Source organism: Cinclus cinclus, chromosome 3, assembly GCF_963662255.1.
Source record: "Cinclus cinclus chromosome 3, bCinCin1.1, whole genome shotgun sequence".
NCBI lineage: Eukaryota > Metazoa > Chordata > Aves > Passeriformes > Cinclidae > Cinclus > Cinclus cinclus.
Window position 1 is genome coordinate 17,691,073 of NC_085048.1, and position 19,334 is coordinate 17,710,406.

The 19,334-nt window shown below is 42.8% G+C and overlaps 2 protein-coding genes across 4 annotated transcripts; one reads left to right on the forward strand and one right to left on the reverse strand.

Moving 5' to 3' along the window:
• Positions 1-320: 320 nt before the first annotated feature.
• On the reverse strand, positions 321-7,320 carry RPS7 (ribosomal protein S7). Its single transcript, XM_062489714.1, has 7 exons — positions 7,266-7,320; positions 6,652-6,733; positions 6,277-6,348; positions 4,546-4,689; positions 2,883-2,947; positions 1,081-1,231; positions 321-438 (listed from the first exon to the last, which is right to left on the reverse strand). Exons 2-7 carry the CDS (start codon positions 6,724-6,726, stop codon positions 361-363), a joined length of 585 nt encoding a protein of 194 aa, XP_062345698.1. The 5' UTR covers positions 6,727-6,733; positions 7,266-7,320; the 3' UTR covers positions 321-360.
• A 3,006-nt stretch (positions 7,321-10,326) lies between these two features.
• RNASEH1 (ribonuclease H1) lies at positions 10,327-18,690 on the forward strand. Of its 3 annotated transcripts, none has more exons than XR_009933049.1 (9): positions 10,327-11,012; positions 11,351-11,410; positions 11,489-11,622; positions 12,095-12,298; positions 12,866-12,965; positions 13,435-13,489; positions 15,047-15,091; positions 16,071-16,195; positions 18,225-18,690. XR_009933049.1 is itself a non-coding variant. In XM_062489715.1 (9 exons), exons 1-9 carry the CDS (start codon positions 10,873-10,875, stop codon positions 18,309-18,311), a joined length of 990 nt encoding a protein of 329 aa, XP_062345699.1. In that variant the 5' UTR covers positions 10,327-10,872; the 3' UTR covers positions 18,312-18,690. The 3 variants fall into 3 exon arrangements, 2 of the variants coding, with proteins under 2 accessions (XP_062345699.1, XP_062345700.1); XM_062489715.1 differs by lacking the exon at positions 15,047-15,091 and adding an exon at positions 14,521-14,605; XM_062489716.1 differs by lacking the exons at positions 10,327-11,012; positions 11,351-11,410; positions 11,489-11,622; positions 15,047-15,091 and adding exons at positions 11,696-11,839; positions 14,521-14,605.
• Positions 18,691-19,334: the final 644 nt, after the last annotated feature.

Below are 19,334 nucleotides of genomic sequence, written 5' to 3' on the forward strand. Positions count from 1 at the left end.
TGTCAGGAACACATAGGTCTCCAGCTGGCACCTCGCATGCAAAACTGAGGAGTTCCACTGCTCTATAGTAATTCTATGTATTTTCCCCAGGTGAGATTTGGAAGACAGGTTTTCCAGTATGAATTCTTTTGCAGACTGTGAACTATTTTGTCCAGTTCTGTTGCAACAGTGCCAAGAAAAACCTAAGAGGGGTATCATTAACATGCTGGGGATTTAATACTTTGATTCACAGGTGTCACTCTCCACACAGTGGTGAAGTCCCAGGAACCAATTAATCCCCATTTGTGTTTATGGAATTCAAAATTTAAATGAAAATACTCTGTTATATGAACAGTTGTTTATTCAGCCATTTTTTGCATTTTACAGCTGGAATTCTGGAAATTCAAACACCACATCTTTGCCTGTGAGCTTCTTGTACACACCAGAAAATGTTTCCACCTGTGAAGACAAATAGATCTTGCTTATACATGCTGTGTAAACAAATAATTCAAAGTTAACATAGTTAAGATACTATATTATTTGCCAGTATATCTTCACCTGATGCTAATTGTCTTCTACATTAAGGTAGCTGAGGATTTACACAAAAGGTAAGTTTCCTCTAATGTATTTGAGCCCTCTTCTATTTGCAACAATGTGAGACCCTGAGAGCTGAGCAGGCTTAAACACAAGCCCCCAATGTCTCCTTGCCAGAAAAAAAAAGCAAGAAAAGCACAGGCTTTACTGAGAACATCTGTTGAAGGTCAAAACTAAGTGCTTCACTTGAAAAACAACAAAAAGAAAATCACAAACAAACAAAACAACCCAACCAACCCCTACACATACAAAAAACACAATAAAATACTGTCTGGTCCCATGAGGGAACCAATATAGCTACTTTATAATGCAGTGAGGCTTTGGCAAGTTGAACTAGAGCTTTAGTTCAAAACTGTCTTGCCTCTATTTCAGGACATTACTCCAAATACAAGCAGAAGTATCTCCACAAGCCAAAAGGCAAGGTATCCCTAAGCAGTCTCTTAAGTGATGTCAGAATGTCACCCTCACCTGCATGAGAAAGTAAGGCTTTTTTTTTTTTTTGTTTACCTTGTGTTCAACATTGTTCTGTTGTGCTTTATCCAGATGGACTTTTATAAGCCTGCTGCCATCCAGTTTTACACGGATTCTCTTGCCCACGATTTCACTTGGGAAGACAAGGTCCTCAAGAATAGCATCGTGCACGGCAGTAAGTGTACGGCTGAAATGTCACATTTGTATCATTAAAACACATTCTTTTGAAAGTTTTCCAGCTTGACAAGGTTTAGATCTTCCATAGCATGCTTTGGCTGAAAATTCAGTAGTGTTTTTTTCTTTTTAATGCCACAGTGTGACAATACAACACTATCATAGGGCATGCAAAAAGAAAAGCAAATTCTACAGAGCGCAGAAACTTAATGACTACACAAGAAAAAGTAGCCAGGTTTCTGACCTTTTAAAGCACACATTGTTTAGTGGCAACAGCCCTGAAACACTCTTCTATTTCTACACATTTAATAAATATTTAAATCACAACAACATTGCTCCATCTGCAACTCTGCCGGAGACACTGGAGGAGTTTAAGTGTGTAAGTATCCTGAGCTGCAGACTACCTTCATGGGAGATCCAGTTTTGGTAACACTTGCTTTCTTCATCTGCCTAAACCCAAGCAGCTTAGAACACCAATGTAATACACAAAAAGATTAACTGGTCAATTGAGTCCATGTTTAGAAGAGCATTTGAAATCTGTATGTGTGTTCCTGAACTGTCCAAAGTGAGCCAACATGAAAAAAGGTGGCCCAGGTTATTTTACATGAGTCTACAGGACTAAGTCTTCTGATCTGCAGCATCCCTATCTGCAGTTTCAGGGCAGAATCACTAGTAACCAACACCTGTGTCTAGAGCAGCACTTCACACCTGCTGAGACTGGCACAGCTAAGGGAGACAGACATCCACAACAACACAGCAACTTATCTCAGGCTGAGACAAGTGCAGTCCTGCACACCTGCCTTCTCTCAAGCAGAAAGTGGCAGTGTGCAACTCAGACACAAATGCAAACTTCTCTAACCACTGCACAGTGCTAGTTTTAACAGAACACAGGCAGAGTCCTCCAAAGGCAGGACTGCAGCTAGATAAGTACTGTGAAACTACTTTTAAAATCCATTCCCTAAGACTGCAAATTACAGTAACACATGACACAGATATAATACTGGGCAGGGGGCAGGGAGAAGCTACAAGACATGCCACATGTCATAAAGAAGACAAACTTTTAAGACATGAATTTACATAAATGAATTTACACTGACATCCAGAGACATCCACTGACATCCAGTGTTGCATGTCTAGCAATCAAATGACTAGATGAGAGCAGGGAGGCCATTTAACATAAATGACTATACTACTGCAATCAAATTCATATCCAGAGGGACTAGTACTCGTACCTACAGCCCTCCTCAGACACTCTCTCTCCCCCTCATTGCATCCCCTTCAGTGTGCCAGCCTTGACTTCTGCACAGTCTAACATGTGATGTGGAAGAGGCTCTTCCTACAACTTAAAAAAAAATAGTTCTTGTCAGCACACTGTGGTAAGAGAGACAGCAGGTTGGGGTTCCTTAAGCCAGCACTGCTAGCTAAAAATTTGCTACAACTGTAGCTGAAATTAAAAATTGAGTGCTAAGAAATGCAACACAGTGCCCAAAGGTGAGCTTTCTACTGAACACTGTAGCAGTCACATGACAGATAGTATTTCAAGCAGTAGGAGAAAGAACAAGACCACCCAACCACTTGAATGACTTCTCAGAAACTCAACTAACCATTACTTGACTAAACTACCAGGTACAAAAGAAGGCTGTCATACTGTATCATCTACTAACCTCCTCGGACGCTTTTGCTTGTTTTTTGTGCGGCTTTTTCTTGTTGGCTTGGGCAGAATCCTTCTCTGTTAAGGCAAGAGAAAAACAAAAAGGCATTTCTCAGTATCTGGTGGCTACAATGAACTCAGAAACATCCCCAGCACATGCACCTTCTCCCCCCACACTAGAAACCAGCACATGAAAAGATAGACTACCAAGAAGGTAGACTTAAGTATGCCAAAAGCTATATCAGCATTCGAATCCAGAGAACTCGAGTTGCTTGCAGAAGGTGAAGTGCTGTACTGCTATGTTTCTCAATTACTACTCCTGTATTCAATGCACTGAAATAAAAGACTTGTATTTCATCCCCTCTCCCCAGGAATACAACCACAGTAGGTTACTGTGTCTCATTAGCACTGTGAACACATTTCTTAGGGAACAGAAATCCCAGGGAATTTTAAACTTCTGGCAGACTGAGTCTCTGGTGCAAACCAGAGTAGTGAGCTCAATTCCACAGACAGATAGGTGACATCTGAGATCGAAATGCTAGTTTTAGTAAGATATATTGCACAATCCAGACCAAACCCTGGCTTAAATATAACCTGTCCCAAAATTAGGATCTAAATGTTAGGTCAGAGAAACTTATTTTCTACTTCCCTACTGCAAGGGTAGATGTTTTAAAACATTCTAGATGCAGTTTTAGTCACCTGCAGTACTTTCTACCATCACATCACAGCTTCTCCGTGACTGCATTCAAGATGAGGTTACCATAATCCAAACTGGGTCATGTCATACTCAAAAGCACATGTTCCCTTCTAAAATACAGATTACTGAAACGATAAGGAATCCTCATGGGATTGGAGAATCACAGAATATGCTGAGTTGGAAGAGACCAACAAGAACCACTGAGTCCAGCTTCTGGCCTAGCACAGAACATCCCCACAAGTAACACCATGTGCCAGAAAGTATTGCCCAAATATTTATAGCACTCTGTCAGGCTGGTGCTGTGACCACTTCTCTGGGGGGGCCTGTTCCAGTGCTCAGCCACCCTCTGGGTGAAGAACCTTTAGGTGAAGTGAGCCAGAGCATTTTCTTAAAATAAATCTTCTTGGCCATAAAAAGATTCAGGGTAAGGGGCTCTGGCTCTTCAAATGTTAAAAATTTTCAACTAGCTTCAGTTTAACCAACTGTCCACTCTGCAGACAGATCCCTAGTTTGTCCAACCCTTAAATACTGCCCAGAGTTCACTCCAACAGCTTTTCACCCTAGCCCGTCACATATTTAGAAGTTGCATGACTTTTTTTTTCCTCCTTTCCTAGTAACTTTAAGTGCTTAGATTGTCTAAGTGTAGCAAAGTTCCGATTAATACTTGCTCCCTTTTATTTTAAGCTTTGTGCATTAAACTTCTGAAGGAGTAAGAGAGGCCAGAACAAGAAAGTTATATCCTCCATGAGAGAACTTTGCATCTCACCAAGCTTCCACTGCTGCCAGCTGAAAACATTTTAGCTAACATCCACTCATTACATTTCCTGCTGGTACAATGAATTGCTATCACTGTTACCTTGAAGGGGTAATGCAACAGTAGAACATGGGTGAGCCTTGACTAGATCACATCCAGATATCCCTTCAAATCAACATTTTTGTCATTCCAAAGTTTTGTTTTTTGGATTTCTTTTTTTTTTACCTGAGCAATGAACACCACATGTTTTCCACTGAATTTCTTCTCCAGCTCCCGAACTAGCCGCACCTGAATCTTTTGGAAGGACTTAAGCTGAGGAACTGGTACGAAGATAATGATAGCTTTTCTGCCACCACCTACTTCAATTTCCTGAAACAGAAGTGCAAAGTAAACGTTAGCTGGGGGTTGAGAATGTTTGGTTTGACTGTGAATCCTCTTGAGCACAGGTATTGATAGTCCTGCTTCTGACCCTGTGGGGCAGTGAGAGCATCAGAGAACAGTACCTGACTTAATGCTCTACAAGACAAAGCACTTAACAGAAAAACTTTTATCAGAGTACTTGTTTTGCTGTGAATGAGTGATAGGCAATAAATCCCACCACCCCTTTCAGAATCACATCCTCTCAACAGCAAAACCCATTCCTTCTGCAGGATGAGACTCAGATGCTAGAACTGTAACTCTACTGAACGCTTACCATCACATCTGCAGTTGCTCTGATACAAACTTCCAAAAACAACTTGCCTCTAATTCAGACTTCAGATAAAGTTTAGGGGAACAAATCTCTTACTTTTAATCAATTGCTTCACAGAAATCACCTTCTGTCCACCACTTGCCTAGGCCTGCATCACTACCCAATCCAAACATTTGTCACTCCTTCAAATACCAACAGGACTACAATACACTAGGACAGGTTACTACTCCCTTGGTTTCTCTCTCCAGTAGTTGATCAAACCCTAAGTCTGCATAGGCTTAACCCATGAAACTGTCTGCAGGACATCCTCATTCTTCAGCAGAATGGAAGGATGGATTGTTTTTCACCAGCTACCTTCTCATATGAGGCAAATCAGATGCCCATGGAGATTTCTCACAAATAAAATCAAGCAGCTAAGTAAACAACAAAGACACTGCTAAAAGCCCTTCACTATGGACACCTGGCATTGCTGTACTTCCAGAGAGATGTGGCTTCTTCTGAAGCCCTCTCAGCTCATACACCAAGCTGCTTTCTGCATGCCCAGATTCTTTAACTGAACTCTAAGCAGCCAGACCCCTGTGTCTGTACTGGTGGGCCCAGGCAAGAACCAAAAGCAGACCACTGAAGTTTCTGATTGCAGCTTCATCACTGCCATCCAGTCTCCCAGGCTGACAAATTCTAACACTAATTTTCTTTCTCCTTTTCCAATAATCACTGCCTTCTTTTTCTTTCTTCACGTTTCAGCTGCCTGCATGATCTGAAGTTGAAATATTCAAGCAGGCTAAGCTACATGATCAAGTCAGTCTATTGCCTTAATCCACCTACCACCTATTAACTGCACATAAGAGACTCAACAGTCTTGTTGGTTTTTGTTTTTATGAAGAGTATTGCAGTTTAAGTTTCTGACTAAGTTCCTGTAACACCTACATTTCTAACCAGTATCTACATGTGAGCCAGTTTCAGACCCCAAACCCAGTCTGCAGAAACATAAAAGTAGAATCATAATTTTTAAACACTTTAACACATTTAATTGCTATTTGGGCTTTTACAATGACCTTTCAGACTAGTTCCTAAGAAAAACATTATTATGGAATCCTATGTGACAGTAGCAAATACCAGAACATAAGGTACAACAGCACGTAACAAAACCATCACAGGCCATAAGGGCTTAAGGCATCATTCACCTAGTACATCAATATCCACAAAAATTAAACATACACAGAACAAGTCACCACCCAGTTTCTGGTGGAGAAGGCCCAGCCTACCTTAGCTGCTGTGATGTTCAACTCCCGCAGCTGAGCCTTTAAGTCGGAGTTCATTTCCAACTCCAGCAGAGCCTACAAAAGTGAAGTTGCAGAATAATCCATTACATAAACTTCAGTTCATGAGAACACCTGAAACCAAGTGCCAAAGAGCAGACACAGACTTTTAACCATAGTCAATATCAAAGACAACTTCCTGGAAGACACATCAACATCCAACAAATTTAACTGACGGAAACAAAGGCTACCTGACTTAGTTCCAAAGTAAAACCAGGAAAGAAAACACGTTGACAGGATCATCCTCAAAGTTTAGGATCTGGACAGCTACCTCTGTAACTTGAAGAGAGTTACTGAAGAGTACAAGGAAAAGCCACATACCTGGGATATACCAGACTCGAACTCATCTGGTTTCTCGCCATTAGGCTTCACAATCTTGGCGCTAGAGCTGAACATGGCCTTTCTGCAAGGCAAAAGCACACTTCGGCTGTCACCCAGCACGTGTCACCTGCTCCTAACACAGCCAGGACAATCCGGCTGCGCAGCCACACGCTCCAAAACTAAGCTAGAGAACGCCCCACGGGCCGGGCCAGCCCCAGCAGACCGCACCAGAAGGTGCCTACCAGGCCACAGGAACAGCGTCCCAGGGAGCGCGGGGCCTGCCCACCTCGGGGCCCGCTGCAAGGCCCCGGGAGCCCAGGGCAGCGGCACCACCACTCACAGAGCCCCACGAGACGCCCGACGGCCGAGCGGCGCTCCCGGGCCCTGTTCCCGGACCCGGCCCCCTCCTCCCGCGGGGCGCCGGCCAAGGGAGGAGGGAAACCCCGCCGGCCGGCCACCCCCGGCCCCAGGCGCTCCGGCGGCCATCGGGCCCCGGGCGGGCGGTAATCGGGCGCATCCCCACGCCGCAGTGCCGCCGGGAGTCCCACTCCACGCCCGGTCCCGTATCGCGGCGGCCCCGGCGGGAGAACGGCGGCCCCGGCCCGGGCACCCACCTCGCTCCGCGCCGGCCGGGAAAAGGGGGAGCTCTCGCGAGAGCAGCGCAGATCGCGGCCCGGGAAGGCGCTGCCCCGCCCACCGCGGGTGAAGCCAGAGCAGGAAGAAGGGCAGGGCTGGCGCGGCGAACACCCCAAGGATCCGCGGCAGCGAAGCCCGAGCGGACATATAGAGTCCTGGCGCGGGCTGACACACGCGCAGTGCCGCGCAGCGCGGCGAGAGCTGCCCTCCCGTCCCGCTTCAGCTGTGTGCGCTTCCCGCGGCAGGGAGCGGAGGAGATAAGAGTGGGAAGGGACGGGAAACCTGCCTTGCTCTGTCCCTCGCCGAGCCTTCTCCATAGGCCGCCCCCGCCGCACCTCTCGCAGGCGGAACTCTCGGCCTCTGGTGCCGAAATGCTGCTCCTGTGAAGAGCCGCCAGATTCTCGGCCTTGGCACCGGGGTGCGCTCGGTTTGCGCAGCCTGCGGGGGAAGCGCGGTTCTGCTTACGCTGCAGAGCTCCCTTCCTCCCGCCAGGGCTGTGCAGGACGGCCACAGCCACCGCTCGACACCGGGGGAGAGTGGATGGTGTTTGTCCCATTTCATCAATTCACCTTAATTTGGTGGTGTGGGAGCTCACCCTGATGTTCAGCCCTTTCAAGGTGGAAGAGACGTGATGGAGCAGTGCTGGCACAGTCACCCCTGGCCTGCAGCGAGGCGTTCTGCTGGAGATCCATTGCCAAAACCTTGCCAGGGAGTGTGCTGGCAACCCGGGGGTGTGGGCAATCGCCTGCCAGCACAAGACAACCTGGGACTGGTTTTGTTTGCCTCTGTAAACATTGTCTCTGTTGCTTCTGCTAGGACAGTGTCACAGTGATCGCAGTTAGCAAACTGTTATTAGACTAGAAATCTTGCAAGAGTCTTCAGCTGTGCTCAGGTACTAACTCTAGATGAGAGTTCTGGGCTTAACGCATTCTGTCATCAGTGGAAGCACTCTTTATTATAAACCGTGTTATTATCTTACAAAGAAGGCTCTAATAGCATTTGCACACTGATGTTATAAATGAGAAACAAAGTCTCGATGTTTAGCAAAATTTAGGCTGCTTTATTTGATATAGACGCAGCAAGCAGCGCTGGGGAACGTGAGGGGTCACCGCCCACTCCATGCTCCATCGAACCTTGGTTTGCAGCTCCTTTTTATAGTATGGTTTTCCTTGTAGTCTCCAGACAGTTTGTCAAGTAGCCATGTGGTCTTGGTAGATAAGGAACAGTAGACGTGGGAGGTCTGGTCTTAACAGATAGGTTGCGATTGATTACACCAAGGCAGGAAATTTGGTATTGCAGAATCTTTAGGTTGCAATTGATTATACAAAGGCAGGAAATCTGATTTTGCAATATCTTTCAGGCCGTGGGAAACCCCCGTTTTACAAAGTGGTATCAAATACAATTTACTGGAAAAACACAACAAAACAGGGGAATTTAAACAGAATGATTTAATCGTATATATTTTTCTCTATCTAATGTCCATGCTTCATTTCAGACCTAAGTATTCTGATTTGTACAAACCCCAATGCTTTTATGATTAACACAAATCTTTTATCAATTATCACACTGATAAACAGAACAAGCTGCACTTTTAATTTTGAAAGAAGTGACTTGCATGTTGATTCAAGTAAAAGTGCCTGGCTGCATATCCATCTGAAGTGGAGCTAAAACCTTGCTTTGATATAAAAGTCACCATTTTGACACTTCCCGGTTAGCTGATTTAGGTTTCTTGCTCAAGGAAAAGTCCCACTTGGAGGTAGGTGTGGAACTCTTTGCACATACTGTCCAGGGATGTTAGGCCCAGGAATGGGGTTCAGAGGACTAGTTCTGTGCTCAGATTCCCTGCATTACCCTAGGAGCAGCCACCTTAAGCTTGTAAAAACACATTTGTTATTACCATGTAGTGCTGTGTGTAGTCTGTTACTTTACAAAATGCAATAGTGGAGTAATATAAGCTCTTGTAAACAAAAAACTGACAAAAGACATCAACCTTCCAGACTAAACAATCTTATCATGTGCAAAAGGCACCTCATAATGTTTTCTAATATTTGTGGACTTTTCACTAAATCCATGATAGCCAGAAAAGCAGATTGCTCAGTGCCCATTTTTCTCCCAAGTCACACTTCTTTCCTAGCATTAATTCAATTAATGGAAAAAACTGCTAAACTCATACTGATGGCTACGATTAGTATTTCTAGAGATTTGGATTGGCTAAACAACAGGGATTAGGACCTGATTGAACAATACCACAAAGAAAGATAACAAGGAATCATCTCATCAGTCCAGTAGTATGCACTCAGTTTATACTGGAAAGCCATTCATGAGAGGGAGAAAGAACAGATGATGTGTGGATGGATCAAAACAGAACTGTTCAGAGCATTAATTAATAAAGATGCAATGGGACTATCTGCAGCTTCCCATCTCCATGCTGTGAGTGCTACTGAACAGAGCAGGATGCTGCATAACAGCAGCAAGAAAAAAAAAGGTGTAGAGAGATGTTTCCTTTTGAACACTGAATTTGTTAGGAGAAGGATGTAGAGTGGTCAATGTGCCTGGTACCCAATCATGCCTGGTACTCATAATATCTGACTGGTTTTTAAGAATCACTGTGTACCTGTGAACTTTAAAAGAAGCTATGCCACTACAAAGTAATGTAATTAAGAAGGTTCTAATGCCATGCAGTCCTGGAATAGGCATGGTGAAGAAGTGGAAAGAATAAATTTGTCAGATTGTGTAACAAAATTATCCCAACAGCAATGTGATGCTATGAGTATATTAAGTCTCGTGAATATATTGGAAGAAGCAAGAAAAATGCAGTAATTATATTTTCATATGACCCTGACCAAGTTGTTTCTCTGTTCCAACAAGTCCTGTCAACATAAGCTCTTTGGGTTTGGGGCTTTTTGAAGAGAAGTGTTGTCTGACTGATACACATACTAATTAAGCATAATGTTGAGCTAATTTGTTGGTTTTGCAACAGAAGGCAAAATTAATGTGAGCGTTTCACTTTCTTGGCATTTACTGTGCCACCCTTGTAAATCTGAAAACAACACTCTGGGGCTCTGGCACCATGCGGTCAGCTTTGTCTCAGGGATCTGTATTAGAGCTATGAGGGAAGTACAACAGCAGCTTGGATACCTCAGGCTATTTCTGGAGGTGGCCACACCAGTGCCCTCATCTTTGCTACTTCAGCCTTGTCAGAAGCTGAGGTACTGAATTTGGCACACACCCAGCTCCCAGCTTTGGTCTTCCAGTGCAGGTGCTAGGGGGATGGTACCAGACTCTTTTGGGTGGTGCTCAGCAACAAGATGAGTAGTGGCCATAAACTAAAACATGAGAAGGTTCACCTCATGAGGAAGAACTTTTTTACACTGAGAGTGGCAGCTGCCTGGAGAGGTCGTGGAATTTTGCCCTCTAGAGACAGTCAGAACGCACCAGGACATGCTCCTGTGCCACCTGCACCAGCTGACCCTGCCAAGGCAGATCATCTCCAGAGGTCCCTCCCAAACTAATGACCGTGCGGTTCCATGAAGGGGTTTCTCCTCGCTCCACAGGCCCCCTCGACGTAGGGCTCAGCAAGAGCACATGCACCTGGAGCCTGGACAGCAGGATGAGAACCAGCTTAACGACCTTGTTCCGCTCCAGCCTTTTGGACGTGCGAAACACGTCAACGCACCTGAGAGACGTCCTTTGCTGTTAGCGAATGGGGCTTCCAGAACGAGCTGGTGTGTGCAAAGCCGCTGCGACCTTACACACTTCATGCCCCACTTCCAAAACAATAGCTGATTTAGGTTTTAAAATGCCATTATTGGTGGGGGGAGGAAACAAAACCAACAAAAAAGCCGAGCCATACAAAACCCCGCGCTGTGGAATTTTCTGATACTTTGGTCTCTCTGGCGGCCCGTAGGAAGCCCTGGCGCTGCCGTGACTGCGGCGGCCGCGCAGGCGCAGCGGTGCCGCGGTGGGCGCGGGTCGGGGTGCGGCGGGTGAGCGGATGGCGGCCGGGCCGCGCGATGCTGCGCTGGCTCGTGGCCGTGCTCAGCCACTCCTGCTTTGTCCCCAGGGACGGCTCCATGTTCTACGCGGTGCGCAAGGGCCGGCGGACCGGCGTCTACCGCACCTGGTGAGTAAAGGCCGTGGGGGAGCGGGGAGCCCGCTCTCACCGCTCTCACCGCTCTCACCGCTGCCCGCTCTGTTGCAGGGCGGAGTGCCAGGAGCAGGTGAACAAGTTCCCGTCCGCTAGCTTCAAGAAGTTCGCCACCGAGAAGGAAGCCTGGACCTTCGTGCGCGCCGGCCTGCCGGGGCCGCAGCAGCAGCAGCAGCCCGAGCCGGCAGGTAGCGCGTCCCGCTCCCTCCCCGGCAGGGAGAAGGGGAAGGAGGGCGGGCGGCGTTCCGCCGGGGGATCGGGGCAGGCACGGCGGCTGTGCCAGCGCTGCAGCTGCTGCCGAAACGCGGGCACCAGCCCCTGTTCATTCCTCGTCACTGGCGTAGCGCCGTGGCGATGGTCTCCGAACACGGCGATGGATGTGCCAGTGCAATGAAAGTGTTTCTGGTGGGTGTTTGGAGAGCCTTGCTTGTTCCGTGTCCGTTTTAAGGTGTAAGGGCCCTTGCATGCCTGTTTCCTCTTCGATTTGCTTTAGGATGAAGAATGACTGGTGTAGTCTATTTCTTTACGATGATAGTTTGGATTGATGACAGACAACAGACTAAGCTTGCTAATAGTTGCTAACAACTATTGTCTTTAGAAGGAGTCGTTTCAAATAAAATTTGTTTTTGCTGAACTTCCTTTTTTTTTTTTTTTTTTAAGGGGCATTTGGTTCTCCAGTTGCAACACAAGAAAGTGGTATCGAGAGAGAGGAACCAGAATTAAATACTGTGTTTTACAGTACATGTAAGAGGCCATATGAACAGTCTACAAACGAAGAGCAGATTACAAAGCGTGTAAAACATGATGAAGTACACTCAGTATGCTCAACACCGACAATCAGTGAAGATAAGTTTTCATATATGGGTGAGACCTATGATCATTCCTTTAATTATTTTAATTTATTTATTCTCTGTGACAAGCAACAAGTGTAACTATTCGAAAGCTTTTAGGGAGGTTTGTATATGGCAGCATCAGGCCCATTATTTCTTTTTGAAATGAAAACATGAGCCATAATCTTATTTGTTCATATTGTGTTTCAGTGTAATTTTGATTGGTTTTATCTGATATGAATACATAACTTAATCATATTGTTGTACGTGTGATTTTATATGTGTCTGAGCTACAGATTATATTTATATATTTGAATGTACCTGGGAAGTTTTGAAGAAGACATGGACTATAGTGAAAAGTATGGGACTTGGGGCAGAAGTTCTTGAGACTGACTGGTTTGACAGCAGTGAGAGTGTCAAGCTGCAGTAGGACTTGTGTTCTGTGCTGCTAATTCACATGGCTTCTGCAGTTACCATTTGGAAGGGCTTTCTGGGGAGGGAAGTTTTGGGGATTAATGTAGTTGCAAAAATTTCTACTGTCTTAAATAGTCATTGTTTTTGAAGGAGTGCTTGAACTTATGAATTTGGTAATTTTTTGTAGGTGACTTTGCAGTTGTTTATACGGATGGTTGTTGCACTGGTAATGGACGTAACAGGGCACGTGCTGGAATAGGTGTCTACTGGGGACCAGGCCACCCTTTGTAAGTAGCTCAATGGATTTTTTTTTAATTAATGTATTTTGTTTGGTTTTTATGTGATTTACAATGTCACCGTCCTTTTAAATGTGAAACTCTATTGTTGAGACTCATAATGACAGTGTTATGAGACTGAGTCAGGAAATACTGAGGGGAACTGAGAAAGCAACCTCTCTGGGAAAAATCAACTGGAAATAATATTTTCAGGGACTGAAGCAAGAATTCAAGTAATGTGGAAAATTTTAAAATAGAAGTCTGTATGCACAGATGATGACAAATATAATGTCATAATGATGTCAGGCTCAGATATGCAGATTGCTCTATGCAGGGAAGAAAGCTAGAGCTAGAATATCCATTGATCATTTTTTATGAAAACAAAAGTAACACTCCTGTCTTTATTTTTTAAATGTGTAGCCATTATACACCATTCCAAATACTTGGGATAACTAATCTGCTATTTGTTCTTTGGCCATAGAAATACCAGTGAAAGACTTCCTGGACGGCAGACTAATCAAAGAGCAGAAATCCATGTAAGTAGCAAATATCCTGAAATACTTCTCCATATGAGATTGCAGCTTTACTTTCATGCCTATTTCAACTCTGGTTTCCAGAAACCAGTATGGAACTCTAAGGGAAGTATGCAAAATATTAAGAGTTATGGCTTCAAAATAATAGTTATCGTCAAGTTTTATTGGTCTTTATTGGCTTTGAATTAGGTAATTTACCTTGAGAATTCCCGAATGTTGCCAAGCACAGCTATTTAAACAGTCTCAGGAAAGTCTGGCTCTCAAATCAATATAGATTCCCTTGCAATTTTAATGTGTGTGTTTCAAACCTTAGAGTGAGGGCTGCTGAGTATTGCTTAAGAGGAGAGTCAGCATCTTATGATAGCAGGATCAGTGTGTCATAATCCTTAGATACATATAAAAAACAATTCTGGTCTCCTAACTTCTGTTGGCAGCAGCAGATTTAGTCTTCTCGTCTCCTCTTAATTATGGTATTGCTGCTGTCCCACAGTCCATGTTTGGAGATGAACTGAAATGGGCAATTGATCTGCTTAAAAACTAAAAAGTTTGTTTTAGAGATGGTGTTGGTGTGCCAGTGGTCAAACTTGTTGCTAAAGAGCTTTTCAGTTCTACATCCACACCCAGCCACTTCTCCCTGCTGTATTTCAGAGCACCAAAAAACCCCCCAACCTGTTAAGGCTTACAGACATTTGGAACTGATAGGAATTCTTCCTCCTCAAAGTTTTGGAGGAAATGCCTTGGTGTTGATAGAGGTTTTGGTAGTTAGAAAACGGGTCAGAGTTGAACATCAGAATGTTACAAGGTTTTGTGTGCCATTGAATCTTAAGTGCCTGCCTGTTTGCCTGAATCATAAAGGTATCATCTGCAAAACACAATTTTGGCATCCTCTACACTAAAACATGTTGATAACCATTGGTGGAGAGGCTATAATAATACTCTGTAGTACTGTGTTAGCATCAGGTAGTTTGTTGGTATTTTAATTCCATGTGGTCAAAAACCTTTCTGAACTGTGGTTGTTTTAAAACGTTCTTAAGGCAGCCTGCAAAGCAATAGAGCAAGCCAAGAGTCAAAACATCAAGAAGTTAATAATCTACACTGATAGCAAGTTTACTATTAATGGTAAGTTGATGATTTTAATTTTCCCAATCCTTGAAGATACACTGCGTGCTTTTTCATTGCATAAGACCCACAGAGCACTCTGAGTCCTGAAGAGAGGAAAGTTAGGAAGACAGTACATAACTTATCACTCTTGACTGCTTGGAAGAAAATTTCAGAGTATCAGACATTGCCTGCTAACTGCATGAAATAGAAGTAGAGTTGAAGTGTCTGCTATGGTAAATGCTGACAGAAGTAAGAGCAGGATTTGTGTCTTGAGGTGTTTGGTGTGACACAAAATCTGGAAGAATATTGTTCATGTATAGGCTGTTAAGGCTGTACTCTGGAAATTACTTTGAAGTTGGTGTGGTAAACTGTAGGGCTTTTGTTGTTTTACTCGTATTGGGTAGGCTGTATTTAACACACACACACCTGTGAAGTACATTCACATTCTCTTGGTTCCAGGCTTTTAGGCTACACTGGAAGATGAGCCAGAGATACGTGCTCATAGTATGTATTAAAAGACCTGGAAAATTTAATTTTATTCTCTATAAATACCATGTGAAGCAGCCAATAAGACTGAATTTCTGAGAAAAACTTCTTCTTCTTTCCTCAAGATCTTCAGATTGTTCCCTTGATAATCTGGAACTGCATAAGTATTTTTCCTTCTTTTGTTTTTGTTTTGTTTTTCTCCTCAATTTTACAAAAGCAGTACATGGTTTTGTTGTTTCCAGATCAATTGGGAAACTGATTTTGTGGGTCTTCTTTGAAATAACATTAAACAAAAACTTTGTGCAACTTATTGTTGAAAATTAAATGTTGCTCTTTTTGGTTTTGTCTTAAGTCTCTTTGGTTTTGCTCGCAGTTTCATTTTGCATTTTGGGTCACTGAGATGCAGATTCCATTCTTGTTTAACCAAAGTTATTTTGTAGATGTGTCTAGGAGTTATTATTTAAAAATGCCAGAGAAGGAGGCTTGTAGTTAAGCACAAATGGATGTAATTTGGTTTTTAGGAGGTTTTACATGCAAGATTGGATATTTCCTATTTGGTTCAGATCATGAAAGCAGTAAAGATGTCTTACATGGTCCACATCAGCAAAGATATTGAAAAATAATAAAAAAAAAATCCTTACTTAAGGAGTAATATAGAAAATTCTCTGGTGAACCATAGGCTTTGCTTACTGTATCATCATTAGCTTCAGTTCATTGAAGTTCATGAGATAATTTGTGTACAATGCATATATAAGATTATAGTCTTTAAATTAAATACCTGTTTGGAAAAACATGGTTGGGTAAATCAGATAATAATGAAAAAATCCAATCCTGAAAGACTTGCAGCAGAGAACCAAACAAGAATTATCTTTTGTCTCCAGTGTTTTTGCCTGAGACTTTGTACAGAGGTAATGACTTGTTAAAAGGTTGTTGGCTGCAATTTGATCCTTGCTGGCTTTTTTAATAGCACTCTTACAGTGATACTCCCTTTGCACAGGTATTACGAGTTGGGTCGACAACTGGAAAACAAATGGTTGGAGAACAAGTTCAGGAGGAAGTGTAATAAATAAAGAAGATTTTGAAAGACTTGATAACCTAACAAAAGACATAGAAATTCAGTGGGTAAGTTCCTTGTTTCTTACTGATGTCTTAAACATGTCTCTGGTAGAAACTTGAAAGTGTGATCATAACTAAGACTTTTGTAGAGCATAATATTGTACATTCTAATGTAAAACTGCAAATACAGAGAAGCTGTTTGTTGTGTTTAAAGCAAATTAGCAACATAACCTAGATTCTTGGTACCAGTATTCTATTTATTTAAATTAATATTTGTATTTGTTTCTGGTCTCATTATTTCTTAGAAAATGCCTGCAATAATTATTTTTGGTTTGTTAGTGCTGTTAGTAGATGCAATTTCTGTTCCTGGAAATCTAACCTTAGAATATAACTGTTTTTTGTGCCATAGCTGAATTTCTGTATTTGCTTTTCAGAACTCTAGGATGCTTGTTTGTTGGAGTAACTCAGTCATATGAGTGTCTTTAAACAGGGAAAACTGAAGGTGTATAACCCCAAATAAACTAACTCTAGTTTTCTGTGCCTTAACTGTGTTTCTTCTAAGAAAAATTGATACGAGAAGGTCTTTAAAATAACCATCTTTAAATTATTTTGTTCTCCAGTAAAGAGGCAAACCGACTTCTATACAGGTATTTCTGGTAAAATGTATTTTTCTGTAACCTTTAATATTCAGGGAATATATTCCTTTGCCTCTTAAATTTTAGCCTAATTATGGTATAATACCACTTTGAGAAGATTTGAGAAAATGTGTGTACAGTTGACTTTGTAGCTGCTAATGGCTGGTTCCGTCTTTACTCTGTAGAAAACAGGATCACGTTGATATTTAATGTGTAAATTTTGGTTGGGAATTTATTGCAGGTATTCATGTTATTCTGTGTTACAGAATTGGTAACTGCAATTTACAAGTTGACTAGATTTCCTATAGCTACTACTCTTTCCTATTAAGGAGAAAGCATAAAAATTTAAAGACCAACTAAGTTCAGCTGTTCTTGGGAATATTTTACATAATTAAAAGATATTCCTTTATGCACACTTCTTAAACCTGAATCTCTTAAAGTTGGAAAGAATTTTGTTTCAGGAGTGCATGCATACAGAGTCCTCCATGGGCTGCAGGTGAATCTCTGCTCCACTGTGGACCTCCCTGGACTGTAAGGGGGACAGGCTGACTGGCTGTGGTCTGCAACACTGACAAGACTGCAGGGGAATCTCTGCTCAGGTGCCCTGGAGCACCTCCTCCTGCTGCACTGACCTTGGTGTCTGCAGAGCTGTTCCTCTCGCATATTCCCACTCTTTTCTTCTGCAGCATTTTTACCCTTTCTTAAACATGTTATTACAGAAGAACCATTGGCTTTGCTGATGAGCTTAGCTCTGTCGAACTGTGGGTCCCTTTTGGAGCTGTCTGGATCTGACTCTCTCTCATGTAGGGGCACCGCTGATGTTGTTTCACAGAATCCACATCTACATCTCCCACATGGTACCAAAACCTTGCCATGTAAATCTAATGTCACCTCGCACACACTTTGTGCTTGTCCCCACTCAGATCTTGTCAAATAAAAAGCTTGACGCCTTTCATCACCTTCCTACTCCACCCTTACTTCTGACAAGAATGGGCTTAAAGTTTTTTTTTCAGTTCCTGATTGATGGATGGACAATTAAGACATATGAAAATTGAGAGGATCTTTTAATATTCTTTGTATATATCCTAAGTGAGTGCTGTAACTACCAGGGCTTTTAATAGAATAGAGGTCTTTGGCTTTTGGGGAAAGATTAACTCAGTTTAAACACTGAATGCGGGAAAGTGGGAATTTTGAATTGGAGCTGTTGTCTGCATTTCTTAAAGGATAGGTTAGCTGATCCTCATGCTTTTCACTAATTCCCATAAAGATGATACTCACAGTTCGGCAAGGAAGAGAGACAAAGAAAATCCCTGGGAACAAAACCTAGGGGCTAAATATTAGGTGAGGACCTCTGAGGAGGTGCTACTGTACTACCAGTGACAGAGCATTGCTTGATCAAATTTCATGTATCTACTTCTGGTTTCTTCCATATCTAACACTCCTGTATTTTGCCCTGACAGATGCATATTCCTGGTCATGCTGGCTTCCGAGGAAATGAAGAAGCTGATAGACTGGCAAGAGAGGGAGCTTGTAAACAAAAGTGCTGATGTCCTGGGACTAGAGACTGTTGCACTGGGAAGAAAAGGCCTAACATGACAGCAACAACTTGAACTGTTGTAATTGTTTTGGAGTTGAACTTTAAGCTGTACTTCTTTCTGGCTTGAAGCACTAAATATAAACCAACTTCTGGGAAGGAAAGCCCCACATTTTCTTCTATTACATTTGCTTTACAATTGACACAATATTTAGTTGATGATGCTGAGTATTTGTTTTTTCTCCATCTATTAGGAGGGCTGTGGTCAGTGTTTTTAGCCATCTTGTGTGCTTATGAATTCACCTTAAAGAAATGCTTCTGAAGAAGTGATTTTAAATCAAAGTGTTCTGTATTTTCCTCTTAGTGAAATAAATTTATTTTTTTTTTGTACAGATGTATATATTGCAGCCCAAAACAGCTGGGCCTGGGGCAGCTATTGGGGTGTTGGTTGATTTGGTAGGAGGTCACCTAACATAGATGTCCATTGGTCTGCTCTGGCTTTCTGGTACTGGCAATAACTGCTCCACAGATAGGCTTGCAACACTGACCTGTGTGTGTGCCTCACAGTGTTGGCTACAGCACCAGTAGCTGTATTTTATCATGTTACTTTGCAGGATAGCTTGAACAAAGAAAAAGCCAGGAGACAAGCAGACTTGAACAATAAATCTTTACTGTTCTCTTAATTGATTCATGTTCAAGCTCTTTGTCTCTGGCTTCCCGTTTTCATTAAGTAGTTTTTTTAATGCATACTGATTCTTGTTAGCATTGTTAGTTCCTCTTCAGTGTTGTCTCAAAGGTAGTAATTGACCATTTAATCTGAAAGGGACTAGGAGATAAACTTTTTGTTGGAAAACTTTCTTCTTGGAAAACTTAATGTTTTCCAGTCAGTTATGAGAATAGCTAACGTGCACTTGAATTGAAGAGTATTTACCAGTAATCAACGTGGGGGTTTTGTGCAAGTATAGGGAAAAAAAGCAAACAGGTTCTTTATCTGTCAACTTCTCTATATTTGTACCCTTGAACTGTAGGGCTTAAG

Coding starts and splice junctions, on each gene's coding strand:
- RPS7 (XM_062489714.1), bottom strand. CDS start 6,726: ATGTTCAGCTCTAGCGCCAAGATTGTGAAGCCTAATGGCGAGAAACCA. Junction 6,349..6,651: donor TCGAGTCTGGTATATCCCAG/GTATGTGGCTTT, acceptor TCACTTTTGTAG/GCTCTGCTGGAGTTGGAAAT. Junction 1,232..2,882: donor AAGCAAAAGCGTCCGAGGAG/GTTAGTAGATGA, acceptor GTGACATTTCAG/CCGTACACTTACTGCCGTGC.
- RNASEH1 (XM_062489715.1), top strand. CDS start 10,873: ATGCACCTGGAGCCTGGACAGCAGGATGAGAACCAGCTTAACGACCTT. Junction 13,490..14,520: donor ATCAAAGAGCAGAAATCCAT/GTAAGTAGCAAA, acceptor AACGTTCTTAAG/GCAGCCTGCAAAGCAATAGA. Junction 16,196..18,224: donor AAGACATAGAAATTCAGTGG/GTAAGTTCCTTG, acceptor TTGCCCTGACAG/ATGCATATTCCTGGTCATGC.